This window comes from Thalassophryne amazonica, chromosome 1 (assembly GCF_902500255.1).
Source record: "Thalassophryne amazonica chromosome 1, fThaAma1.1, whole genome shotgun sequence".
In the NCBI taxonomy this organism is placed as follows: domain Eukaryota; kingdom Metazoa; phylum Chordata; class Actinopteri; order Batrachoidiformes; family Batrachoididae; genus Thalassophryne; species Thalassophryne amazonica.
Window position 1 is genome coordinate 6,213,119 of NC_047103.1, and position 12,624 is coordinate 6,225,742.

Genomic DNA, 12,624 nt, shown 5'->3' on the forward strand with positions numbered 1-12,624 from the left:
TCCATAGTAGCTTCTTGTCAATGCAAAGTCCCAGGATATCCATCTGCTTGGTGAGGTCAATTCTGGTTGTCCCAAAGAACAGATCTGGGCAGGATGGAGCCCTCTTTCTGAACAGGACCATGGCCTTGCATTTGCTAGGCTCAAATGTAACCCTCCAGATATCAGCCCACCTGTGGATGTTTTCCAGGTCCTTGTTTAGGGATGCAGCCACCTCGGGATCATTTAGTGATGTCACCGGGGCATAGATGGTGGAATCATCCACATAGAGAAAGATGTCATTTTCACATTGTTCCAACTTAGAACTTCATTTCAAAATTAACTACAAAGATGAAAATTTGCTACTGTAATTCTTATTCATGTCACATTTTGACAGCGGAACAGAGCTCTGACAACACATTAACAAAAGTTATACCTCAAATTCACATTCACATTTACATTTGTAGGAAATTCTATGAGATTTTGAGCTCTGTGCATCCAGACTGAATATTCCAGTAAATACATTGCTCACATTTATTAAAAGACCAGAAATGTTTTTGTACCGTTGACAGGATTTTGACAAACATCTTATTGCTTGTTTAGTAAATGGTTTGTTATGGGGTAATTTTCAGATGCTGTTGGGTTATTTTGTAGATTTTCATCACAAAAACAACTTCCAAATCACTCAAAAATACTCATAAGTATCAAAACAAATTTATACACAATTGTGACCATTCCCTTGCAATTAGTTCTTACGAAAAATCTGGGAAGACACAAGATTTCCTCAAATCAACAACCTATCAGTTTTAATGAAAATGTTCAAGTTGCAAACAAGACCGGCAACATAAACTAACAAAAACCCCTTTCGGTATAAATTAGCCCTGTGAAAGTTTTTTTTTTTTTTTGTCGTGGTCTGTGGCATTAAAGTAGACCTACATTTAAATAATTGTGGTCAGATTTCAGAAAGAAATAGCTGATATGTATTTATAAGACCCTTGTGAATGCAGTAAAGTAAATCTGTAAGCCCAAATGTGTAATTCAGCGGAGAAATCTTCGTTTAAAAATGACAAATTTGCACCTAAAATTTAGCCCTCTGTGAAAACAATTTGTACAGCCGTTTCATTTCCATGACGTCAGGGACAACACGACGCGCTCCCGCCTTTAGTCTGATCCCGCATTGAAATTGATTTTATCCGTTAGTAATGTTACTTATACACGTCCTGGTTTCAACATCCAAATGTAAGCTGCAATGAATGTGAGATACAGATCTGTGTGCTCAGATCAGCAACATCGACAGCGAGCGCCGTTCTTCCTCTCCCGCTCTCTGCCTCCGCTGCACTTATTAAGTCTGCGGGCTCGTTAACGAGCTTGTTAACCGCCGACGCGGGCCACTCACACTGCCCGTGTCTGCTTTGTAGCCGGTGTTGTGTCAGATTCAGCGCACAACACCGGCATCACCTCTCTGTCTACTGAATGGAGCTGCAGCACACTTGGCACAAGTCCTGAGATTATACTTGCTGTTTTAATGCGAAGCGGCCGGTACACCTGTTGCTGCAAGGACAGACTTCTTGCGGCAAAATCCACAGCACCGCACATCTCGGCAATCGGAGCCCCAGAGCTCCATGGACGCTGAGAGAGGTTTATATATTTTTAATGACTGGGATTCTTTGCGGGTCTCGCCTCCACATCCCGCGATGGTACCGGAGGCGATAGACATTAATTTTCATTGCGACACCACTCAAGAAAAGAAAGAAAATATGAAGTTTTACAAAAAGTAGATCCTTCCGTATAAGACAAGAAAAAGGTGCAGATGCAAACTGACATAAATCCACAAATTACAATTGACGCAATGCATGCTGGGAGAGGGTCTTGTCCGTGACGTCTCGGCAGCATCCATGATGAGAGGGACAATTTGCGGAGGGCTAAATGTTAGCTGTAAATTTGTCATTTTCAAATGAAGATTTCTCCGTTGAATGACAGATCTGGGCTTGCAGATTTACTTTACTACATTCAGAAGGATCTCATGTGTAAATGTAAGTCATTTTTTATTCAAAAAAATCTGACTGCATTTTTTTCAATGCAGGTCTCCTTTAAGCACTTATTGTCCACAAACAGCTCTGAATTATGATTAAAGTCATTTCTGTAAAATTACAGTATTAGCATAAGCTAAGCTAAATAAAGTGACCGTTAGAACGAATGTGAGAATACCCCATTAACATTACAATGACAAGGCCAACAGTTTACTTAAAAACACACGATTGTTGATATTTTTAAGACGGCAGTAATAATAAGAATAAAAAAACAAACAAACCTAACTTTACCTCCAAAATCAACATTGTACCAAAGACGGACATTATTAGCGCAGCACTTCCGGTTGTTCCGTCCGTATCAAAGGTTCGACAGAAACGACAACCCCGCTGTTCGTTTACACCTTGAGTTTTTATATTTTTATAGTAATGCAAGCACATTAACGAACAAAATGCTGGAGCAGAAAACATAAATAATCGCAAACAAGATATCAAGCAAATTCAGCAGAAAACCAGACTTTCATAATTATGAGCTGTTTACAAATGTAGCCACAAATGGTACAAATATAAACACTGATTGTAAATGCTGTCTGAGCTGGACTCAGGTACAGTTTCAGAGAGACCTTTGAGTCTGTTTGGGTCGAATCACGATTAAGTTGAGGTGGGAAAATTCTTCTTGGCTGTAAATACAGTTGTTCTGAAAACAATGCTGAATTAATTTTATTATTTGACAAAAACAATTCATTTAAAACAGTGTTTTTCCAATAAGCAGTTAATTCTTTGATGCTCTTGTCATAGTTGTGTGGTGTTGAACAGGTAGTGAAGTGGGATTTAGAGTTGGGCTCTTACCAGAATTGCTGGCGAAACAAAAATCTAAACCTCAATTTTTTTGTTGACATCCTGAATATGTAGACCTGAGTTTGAGTCCCTGTTGTCCACAAGCCAGGCAGGTTTTTGGTACCACTCAAGGCGAATAAACAACTTACTGAAATTTAGTTTTTACTCTGTAACATTCATGGACAGACCAAACGACGTCTTTTTGTAATCCTTGTGATCAGTTTGGTATACTTTTAAAAATCACTGGAGCATTTTTAAAATGTTGATCACTGTGTAATTCTTGTGCACAGGGGTGGTGGCCATGTGGTTAGTGCACTTGGTTTCAGTGCAGGTTCCCGGTTCACCTGTATTAGGAAGGGCATCCGGTGTAAAGAACATGCAGCTCCATCTTGGATGTGCTGTGGAAGGGACTTACTTACTACTAGGGATGCACTGATCCACAGGTGTTCACTTCCGAACCGATCGCGATACCTGAATTTGGATATCTGCCGACACCGATGCTTTTCCAATCTGATACTAGAGCTCTATTTGCTTTAATATTAATATGTATATGTCACGGACATGAATGTGTGAAGCTCTTCAGAGCCATTTGCGGCTTCGTCTACCATCCGTTTGTGGCTTTTTACAAATTTTTAGGACAATGTTGTCCGGTTTGTGGCTTTTTCTCCAGTGGGGCTGAATTTTTGTGCCATTTCCAGTTTGTGCCTCTGTCTGCCATAGAGCTAGCATTGTGCTGCTTTGCTCATATTATTATCATTATTGTTGATTTTATATGAGGATTTTCTTAAAAAGGAGACCTGAAAGTTCAGCTACAATTTGCCAGAAGGTGTATCTAAGACGAAAGCCTAGATTTGATGTTTTGGTGAAAGAATTAAGTGCTTTTACAGTGAGGTAAATAAGTATTTGATCCACTGTCGATTTTGCAAGTTTTCCCACCTACAAAGAATGTAGACGTCTGTAATTTTTATCGTAGGTACGCTTCATCTTTGAGAGACAGAATCTAAAAAAAAATTCTGAAAAATTACATTGTCTGATTTTAATTTTATTTTATTGCATAAAATAAGTATTTGATCACCTACCAACCAGCAAGAATTCTGTCTCTCACAGACCTGTTAATTTTTCTTTAAGAAGCCCTCTTATTCTGCACTCTTTACCTGTATTAATTGCACCTGTTTGAACTTGTTACCTGTGTAAAAGACACCTGTTTACACAATCAATCAATCACACTCCAACCTGTTCACCATAGCCAAGACCAAAGAGCTGTCTGAGGACACCAGGGACAAAACTGTAGACCTGCACAAGGCTGGGATGGACTACAGGACAACAGGCAAGCAGCTTGATGAGAAGACAACTGTTGCCGCAATTCTTAGAAAATGGAAGAAACACATGACTGTCAGTCTTCCCCAGTTTTGGGCTCCATGCAAGCTCTCACCTTGTGGGGTAAGGATGATTCTGAGAAAGTCCAGAGCAACACAGGAGGAACTGGTCAATGACCTGAAGAGAGCTGGGACCACAGTCAGCCAGAGGAGGCATGGGAGAAGGTCATGTCATCAGATGAGACCAAAATAGAGCTTTTTTGCATCAACTCCATTATCCTGAGAACAACCCCAAGAACACCATCCCAACTGTGAAGCATGGGAGTGGAAACATCATTTTTGGGGGTGCCTTTCTGCAAAGGGGACAGGACGACTGCACCGTATTGAAGGAAGGATGGATGGGGTCATGTATTGTGAGATTTTGGCAAACAACCTCCTTCCCTCAGTAAGAGCACTGAAGATGTGTTGTGGCTGGGTCTTCCAGCATGACAATGACCCCAAACACACAGCCAGGGCAACTAAGGAGGGGCTCCATAAGAAGCATTTAAAGGTCCTGGAGTGGCCTGGCCAGTCTCCAGACCTGAACTCAATAAAAAAATCTTTGGAAGGAGCTGAAACTCCAAACCTGAAACATCTGGAGAAAATCTGTATGGAGGAGTGGACCAAAATCTCTGTTGCAGTGTGCAAACCTGGTGAAAAACTACAGGAAACATTTGACTTCTGTAACTGCAAACAAAGGTTTCTGTACCAAATATTAAGGTATGTTTTTCTATTGTATCAAATACTTATTTCATCCAATAAAATGCAAATTAATTATTTAAAAATCATACAATGTGATTTTCTGATTTTTTTCTTTTAGATTCTGTCTCTCACATTTGAAGTGTACCTACGATACAGACCTCTCCATTCTTTGTAGATGGGAAAATGTGTAAAATTGACAGTGGATCAAATACTTATTTGCCTCAATGTATTTTTTTATAGACTTTTATAGATTTAAAGAGAAAAGACAGCACTCTCTGTCTGTCTCTCCTTCTCAATTTTCAATTTGAATGGAGCTTTATTGATACGGGAGACATATCTTTACATTGTCAAAGCAAGTGTTAGAGTAAAAAAATTCAAAATTAAATCCTTTCCCTCTGCCTGTCTCTCTCACTCTCTTTGCCTCCCTCTCTTTCTCTCTCGCTGTTTTCGTGCTGCGCAAACTTCAGACTTTTTGTAAACATGAAGACTTTCAACTGTAAAATAAGTGTATCATCAGCGATGCTCACGTGCAGGATTTTAATGGAAACTTTAATCCCTTTCAGCAGACAGAATCTCTGTTCGGCTCCTCCTCGGCTGCATGCTGAGCTGGCTTTTCCTAGTGTTTGACAGCCTTGGGAAAGCGGCTAACTTTTTAGCACACATTTTCAGCAACAATTCAGTTAATTATTTGGAAAATCTGTGCTCGATGAACAGACAATTTGAACCAGAGAGATGGGCAGAAATTTGCCGCTAACCACTACTAGAAGACTGCGGAAGAGAGCTCTCTCAAACAGCCCGGCTTCAAAAATCTCCCCTCCTTCCACTCAGCAGCAAAGAAGCAGAGAGCAAACATCAATTGAGAGGATTCACAGTGGCTCTTCTCTGGTTTTGGAAAATGTCGCGGGTTGGATATTTTCTGATACGTGAATTATGTCGGTATCGGAACACAATAACGATCTGGGATCGGATTGGTCCCATCCCTACTTGCTACCAGTGTGTAATCCTTCATTGATCTCTACCTGGCTACTACTACCACTCTGGGATGAACACCATTGTCACTTGAATCTGGGTTGCAAGTCTTGTTTATTAACCTTATGTGGCCCCGAGGCTCGTTGGTGCTGGTGCTTATCTCCAGACGCTGGAGCTTCAAGTGCATGACAGTCCATGACATCCCCTGGATGAGACCTCACCCGAGGCTGGTACCCATTTACAAATGGACAGACCTGGGACAATGTAGATTAAGTAGCTTGTGCAAGGGCAGAGCCATACAGCATTAGCGGGATTTAAACCCAGGTCACCATATTGGAAGACCAGCTCCTTATCCACTCTGCTACCTGGCAGCAGAGTGGATACTTGGTACCCTAATCAGTGCCACCTATCTGACTGGGCTGTGACAGCATGTGAATGGCAATTGTGAGGGAAATTGCTTGATTTCGCTTGACACCCACTTGGTCAGCGCTCTTCCCTCGCAGGCCGTCGAAAGCATTGTGCCTGGATTTTGAACTGTCCACAGTTGGCAAGGTGACAAGGCTCCTCCCAGTACACTCCCAGAGCCGTCGTTGGTGTCTTGCGACCCTCTGAATGCACTCGCTGTAACTCCTAATGTGAGCGATTCAGGAGAGAACTGTGGGAGGGGTGGGCCACACGCAAAAGTTGCTGGGAAGCACGCCAAACTAGCGGAGATCATTGGAGAGGAACAGCCACTTTGGGGTGTGGCCGAGCAGTTGCAGAGGACATCAGCATTCCTGTTCGAGCTTTCTGGACTTATGCATTTGTTTTTTTTAATTGAGGAACACAAGTCTGCAGGAGTGGAGCACACAGTGCTGTCATTTTTTATCTTTTTTTATGTGGAGTGCTCTCTTGCCCTCTGAGGAAGTGCGTCAAACTTGTTTGACATGCTCGCTGTGAGGATGACACACGATCAGTGTAGAAATATGACGTGATGCTTTCATTACACGGCACACTGTTTATATCCAGCTGTCCAGCAGCGTGCATATACAGCTTTAAACTGGGAAAATTTGCTAAAATGCTGTGCCGTGGAAATGTGACACCATCTGTCCATCAGAACCAAAATGCAGGAGGATGGAGCAAGGGGACGTCACACGTGATCAGTACCAAATCAACTTGCAGATCCACCTCGGATCGGCTGTGGAGGCCCAGAGTGGGGGAAAAAAACCCTGTCGGGAAAAGCCAAAGGGACTTACATTATTGACAAATAAATCAAATCAAAGGACATACGGCCCTGAAGTGCTGCTGGACATCACAGCATCAGGGAGAGGAGGATGGTCCACTGCATGGATGAGAGCTCTGCACAGATCTCAGAGCTGGGGACAAAAGGATCATATCAGCAGGGATTGTATACTGGAGACTGATGAGAGGACAGTAGATCCAGCAGGGACATTCTGCAAGTCTGTGAGTGCACTATTCATGTTCGTTCCAGTCACCCCGCCCCCCCACCACCCCCGTGGAGCTACGGTAGACTTTATTATTTATTTCTCTGTCTTTTGTTGGTACAGTTGGAGGAATTTCCAGTCTATTCACATACAGTGGGGCAAAAAAGTATTTGATCCACTGTCAATTTAGCAGGTTTTCCCACCTACAAAGAATGTGGAGGTCTGTAATTTTTATCGTAGGTTCACTTCAACTGTGAGAGACAGAATCTAAAAAAAAGGTCCAGAAAATCACATTGTATGATTTTTAAATAATTGCATTTTATTGCATAAAATAAGTATTTGACCCCCTACCAACCAGCAAGAATTCTGTCTCACACAGACCTGTTAATTTTTCTTTAAGAAGCCCTCTTATTCTGCACTCTTTACCTGTATTAATTGCACCTGTTTGAACTTATTACCTGTATAAAAGACACCTGTTCACACACTCAATCAATCACACTCCAACCTGTCCACCACAGCCAAGACCAAAGAGCTGTCTAAGGACACCAGGGACAAAACTGTAGACCTGCACAAGGCTGGGATGGACTACAGGACAACAGGCAAGCAGCTTGGTAGAAGACAACAACTGTTATGATTATTTATTAGAAAGTGGAAGAAACATAAGATGACTGTCAATCTTCCTCGGTCTAGGGCTCCGTGCAAGATCTCACTTTGTGGGGTAAGGATGATTCTGAGAAAGTCCAGAACTACACAGGAGGACCTGGTCAATGACCTGAAGAGAGCTGGGACCACAGTCACAAAGATTACATTAGTAACACATGATGCCGTCATGGTTTAAAATCCTGCAGGGCAGCAAGGTCCCCCTGCTCAAGCCAGCACATGTCCAGGCCTGTTTGAAGTTCACCAGTGACCATCTGGATGATCCAAAGGAGGCATGGGAGAAGGTCATGTGGTCAGATGAGACCAGAATAGAGCTTTTTGGTATCAACTCCACTTACCATGTTTAGAGGACGAGAACAACCCCAAGAAAACCATCCCAACCGTGAAGCATGGGGGTGGAAACATCATACTCTGGGGGTGCTCTTCTGCAAAGGGGACAGGACGACTGCACTGTATTGAAGAGAGGATGGATGGGGTCATGTATCAAACAACTTCCTTCCCTCAGTCAGAGCATTGAAGATGGGTCTTCAGCATGACAATGATCCCAAACACACAGCCAGGGCAACTAAGGAGGGGCTCCATAAGAAGCATTTCAAGGTCCTGGAGTGGCCTGGCCAGTCTCCAGACCTGAACTCAATAGAAAATCTTTGGAGGGAGCTGAAACTCCAAACCTGAAAGATTTGGAGAAGATCTGTGTGGAGGAGTGGACCAAAATCCCTGCTGCAGTGTGTGAAAACCTGGTGAAAAAACTACAGGAAACGTTTGATCTCTGTAACTGCAAACAGGCTACTGTACCAAATATTAACATTGATTTTCACAGGTGTTCAAATACTTATTTGCAGCAGTAACATACAAATAAATTATATATATATAAAAAAAATCATACATTACAAGATCTGTATGGAGGAGTGGACCAAAATCCCTGCTGCAGTGTGTGAAAATCTGGTCAAGAACTACAGGAAACATCTGATTTCTGGAACTGCAAACAAAGGTTTCTGTACCAAATATTAAGGTCTGTTTTTTCTATTCGATCAAATACTTATTTCATGCAATAAAATGAAAATGAATTATTTAAAAATCATACAATGTGATTTTCTGATTTTTTGTTTTTTTTTTTTAGATTCTGTCTCTCACAGTTGAAGTGAACCTACGATAAAAAAGAAAGACCTCTCCATTCTTTGTAGGTGGGAAAACCTGCAAAATTGACAGTGGATCAAATACTTATTTTCTTCACTGTAGAAGATAATAGTAGGATAATAAGAGTTGAACATTGTGTGCCATCTTGTCATCATTTCAGTTGTGAATGGCCACTTCAGTGAGACACCAGCTGTGACACTGTCACTCTTTTGCATGTTTGGTTTTGCATGTTTCTCCAACAGTCACAGCCCAGTGGGATACTACCCTGAGGTTAAAACAGGCTCATGGACTACTGTCTGTGTCCTTGCATTAAAAACACTTCACCTGCTTTGTCTCAGTCCCCCCTGCTCTAAATGGGTACCGGTCTTTGCTGTGGATGTAACCCGAGCCAGGCTGGTGGCCCATCCTCAGGAAGGCATAGGCACTCATCCACTTCATGCCATGGACTCTGGGAAAAAAAGATTTAACTCTATGAAGCTCATGGTCTGAAGAGGACTACTTCTTCCATGCAAAGGCAACTTGACCATTATGGTTTGTCTCCCGTATGGATCAGTTTGTGCCTTAAATACCAATTAATGCGACTGAAACACTTCTGACATTCTTCACAGATGTAAGTTTTATTTTCACTGTGAACACGCTGGTGTGTTTTTAACGTTGATGACTGGCTGAAAGCTCTTCCGCACTGGTCACAGATGTGTCGTTTCTCTCCACTGTGGGTGCGTTGGTGTGATTTTAGGTTAGATAACTGATTGAAAGTTTTCATACACTGGTCACAGGTGTACGGTTTGTGTCCTCTGTGGATTAGTTGGTGTGTCTTTAGATGATAAGACTGGCTGAAAGCTCTTCCACATTGGTCACAGATGTACGGTTTTTCTCCACTATGCAAGACTTGGTGTTTCTTTAGGCCAGATAACTGACTGAAAGACTTCCCACACTGCTCACAAACATACGGTTTAGCTCCACTGTGGATGAGTTGGTGCATCCTGAGGCAATATGACTGGCTAAAACCTCTGCCACATTGGGCACAGGTGTGTGGTTTCTCTCCACTGTGGATGCGTTGGTGTGTCCTTAGATTAGATAACTGGCTGAAAGATTTCCCACATTGGTCACAGGTGTGTGGTTTATCTCCACTGTGGGTACGCTGGTGTTGTTTTAGACCAGATGACTGACTGAAAGCTCTGCCACACTGGTCACAGGTGTGCGGTTTTTCTCCACTGTGGATGAGTTGGTGTGTTTTTAGGCCCTGTGAATGCCTGAAGGATGTACCACACTGGTCACAGGTATGTGGTTTCTCTCCACTGTGAACGAGTTGATGTCTTTTCAGGCTCCACGGATGCCTGAAAGCGATCCCACATTGATCACAGGTGTGTGGTTTCTCCTCATCGTGGATAAGTTGATGTTGTTTTAGATAAGATGGCTGGCTGAAAGTTTTTCCACACTGGTCACACTTTAACTTTTTGCCAGTCTTTCCTGGTTTTGGGTGCACCTCATTACTCTGAGCAAGAGGTTGAAGTCTGTCTCCATTTGTGTTGTTCTGTTCCTGCAATGACACACAAAAATATGTGATGTGCTGCTACAGAATAAAATATCATCACTTGAACTAGTATACAAACATTCAGTTTATTTTCAATTTATTTTCATTTATATAGTGCCAAATCACAACAGAGTTGCCTCAAAGCGCTTCACACAGGTATGGTCTAACCTTACCAACCCCCAGAGCAACAGTGGTAAGGAAAAACTCCCTCTGAGGAAGAAACCTCAAGCAGACCAGACTCAAAGGGGTGACCCTCTGCTTGGGCACAATGTGATATATCCTATGCACATGTTGTGTTAGCAACACAACATCAAAGTACTCATGATTGTAAGTCTCCCTGCCCATATGCACTCATAATTAGTGGTTTCTGATGTTTTTTATTCCTCTCCTAAAGCCAGGAAACAGGTGCATTTCCAGAAAACATCTGACTTGGCAATTCTCGGGATTTCTCTGCGTGTGACATAGTTAAGAACAAAACAGAAACCAGAGACAAAGAGAGCAAAATGAATGCAGTTCTGTCTGATAATGAAGCTTCTGAGCTTTTCTTTGAAAGCAGTGGCTCGGATTTACATAGGAGCCGACACTCTTCACCCAAAAACTCTTAGTTTTTTCAGAGTCTGTCAGATTTTGGAATTTAAAGTGTCATGAGGCTGCTGTTTGTGTCACAGTTGCTAGTTTACTGCTGCTGTGATCATGGACGTGTTGGAAAAACTCAGAAGACGCTATTTTCAGGAGCTAGTGGACTATCTAATGTGCCATGATCCTGACAGAAGTTGACTTGAAGACAGAGCTGCGATCGGACATTATGCGCAAGCGCGATCAGAACGTGAGAGCGAGTGGACATGGACATTATTCTCTGGCCGAGCGGAACGTGAAAATGATCTTTGGCTGTGGATCCGAGTGTCCATGAGTGGACCGTTCCATGGCTGGCAATCACAATTGCGATCATGCACGCGTGATGCATGTGTGGGGGCTTGTTTTTGTTGTGCACTAATTTGGAAATCTTTACGCTGGAGTGAGTGGAATGTTAATTTTTTTTCATCTTTTGTTTTGTGTTCTTTTCAATGGAGCTTTCAATTAAAGTACTTTATTTTACTTTGAGAATGTGTGTGTGTGTGTGTGTGTGCAGCAGTAGCAGCTGTTTAACCCCCAATTTAGACAGATTTCTGGCTGAATTTGAACAATATTTAATCAGTATTAAGCTTGTAGACTCTCAAATGTCATAAAACTGTCAGTCTCTACAAGGAATGTTGTGTAAACTTTGGAATTAATCTGTGCCTCAGCTCATTGAAGAACACGCTGGGACACTTCTAGTAACTATGTCACCTGTCGGAAACACCCGAGTACTCATGAGTACTTTGTTTTCGAAAGTCTCTGTAGCTGTCTGCTGCGAATGCTGTATACTTTGAAACCCGTCACGGTTTCAAAGTATCCCGGTGGATCATCGGATGGTCACTAACATCCTAAATCTAAATTGTTATGATTTCAGTGCGACATGTCTTTTAACAATTTATTTTTATGACAACAAATCTGTATGATTTTGAATTCAATAAAACTAAAAAGTTATCATTCGTAGCTGTCACCTGGTAATGATGCTTGGAGGCTCTGATCACTTATGCGCTTGGTTGCAGTTCAGAAGGTTCCGGGTTCAAATTCCACCCCTGCCACATTTCTCCATGTAATGTGGAGTTGCGTCAGGAAGGGCATCCGGCGTAAAACCTGTGCCAATTCAACATGCAGATCCACCTTGGATTTGCTGTGGCGACCCCGAGTGCAAACAAGGGAGCAGCTGAAGGGACATTATTATTATTATTATTATTGATGTATTAATCCATTTATTGTTTATTTGATGAAGACAGATGTGTTCAGAGAATAAGTTATCCACTTCAATGCATGACAGTATTTATAGGTAATGCTAATTAACTATAACTACTACATATTCCCAAGAATCAAAACATGGGTCATACTGAAGCAACCAGGTGACAACTTCAGATTTTGATGAA

At 42.0% G+C, this 12,624-nt stretch overlaps 1 protein-coding gene across 5 annotated transcripts in view; it reads right to left on the minus strand.

Moving 5' to 3' along the window:
* Nucleotides 1–12,624, minus strand: part of LOC117528231 (zinc finger protein 271-like) — a 136,512-nt gene that overhangs the window by 3,423 nt on the left and 120,465 nt on the right. For 2 of the 5 annotated variants that reach the window (XM_034191250.1, XM_034191203.1), the window contains exon 2: nt 10,599–10,627. In XM_034191250.1, the coding sequence (XP_034047141.1) occupies nt 10,599–10,627 (29 nt within the window). Of the gene's footprint in view, nt 1–2,297; nt 2,398–3,397; nt 3,402–9,321; nt 10,628–12,624 lie in introns of those variants that run through there. The other 3 variants (XM_034191068.1, XM_034191006.1, XM_034191141.1) reach the window with 3 other exon arrangements.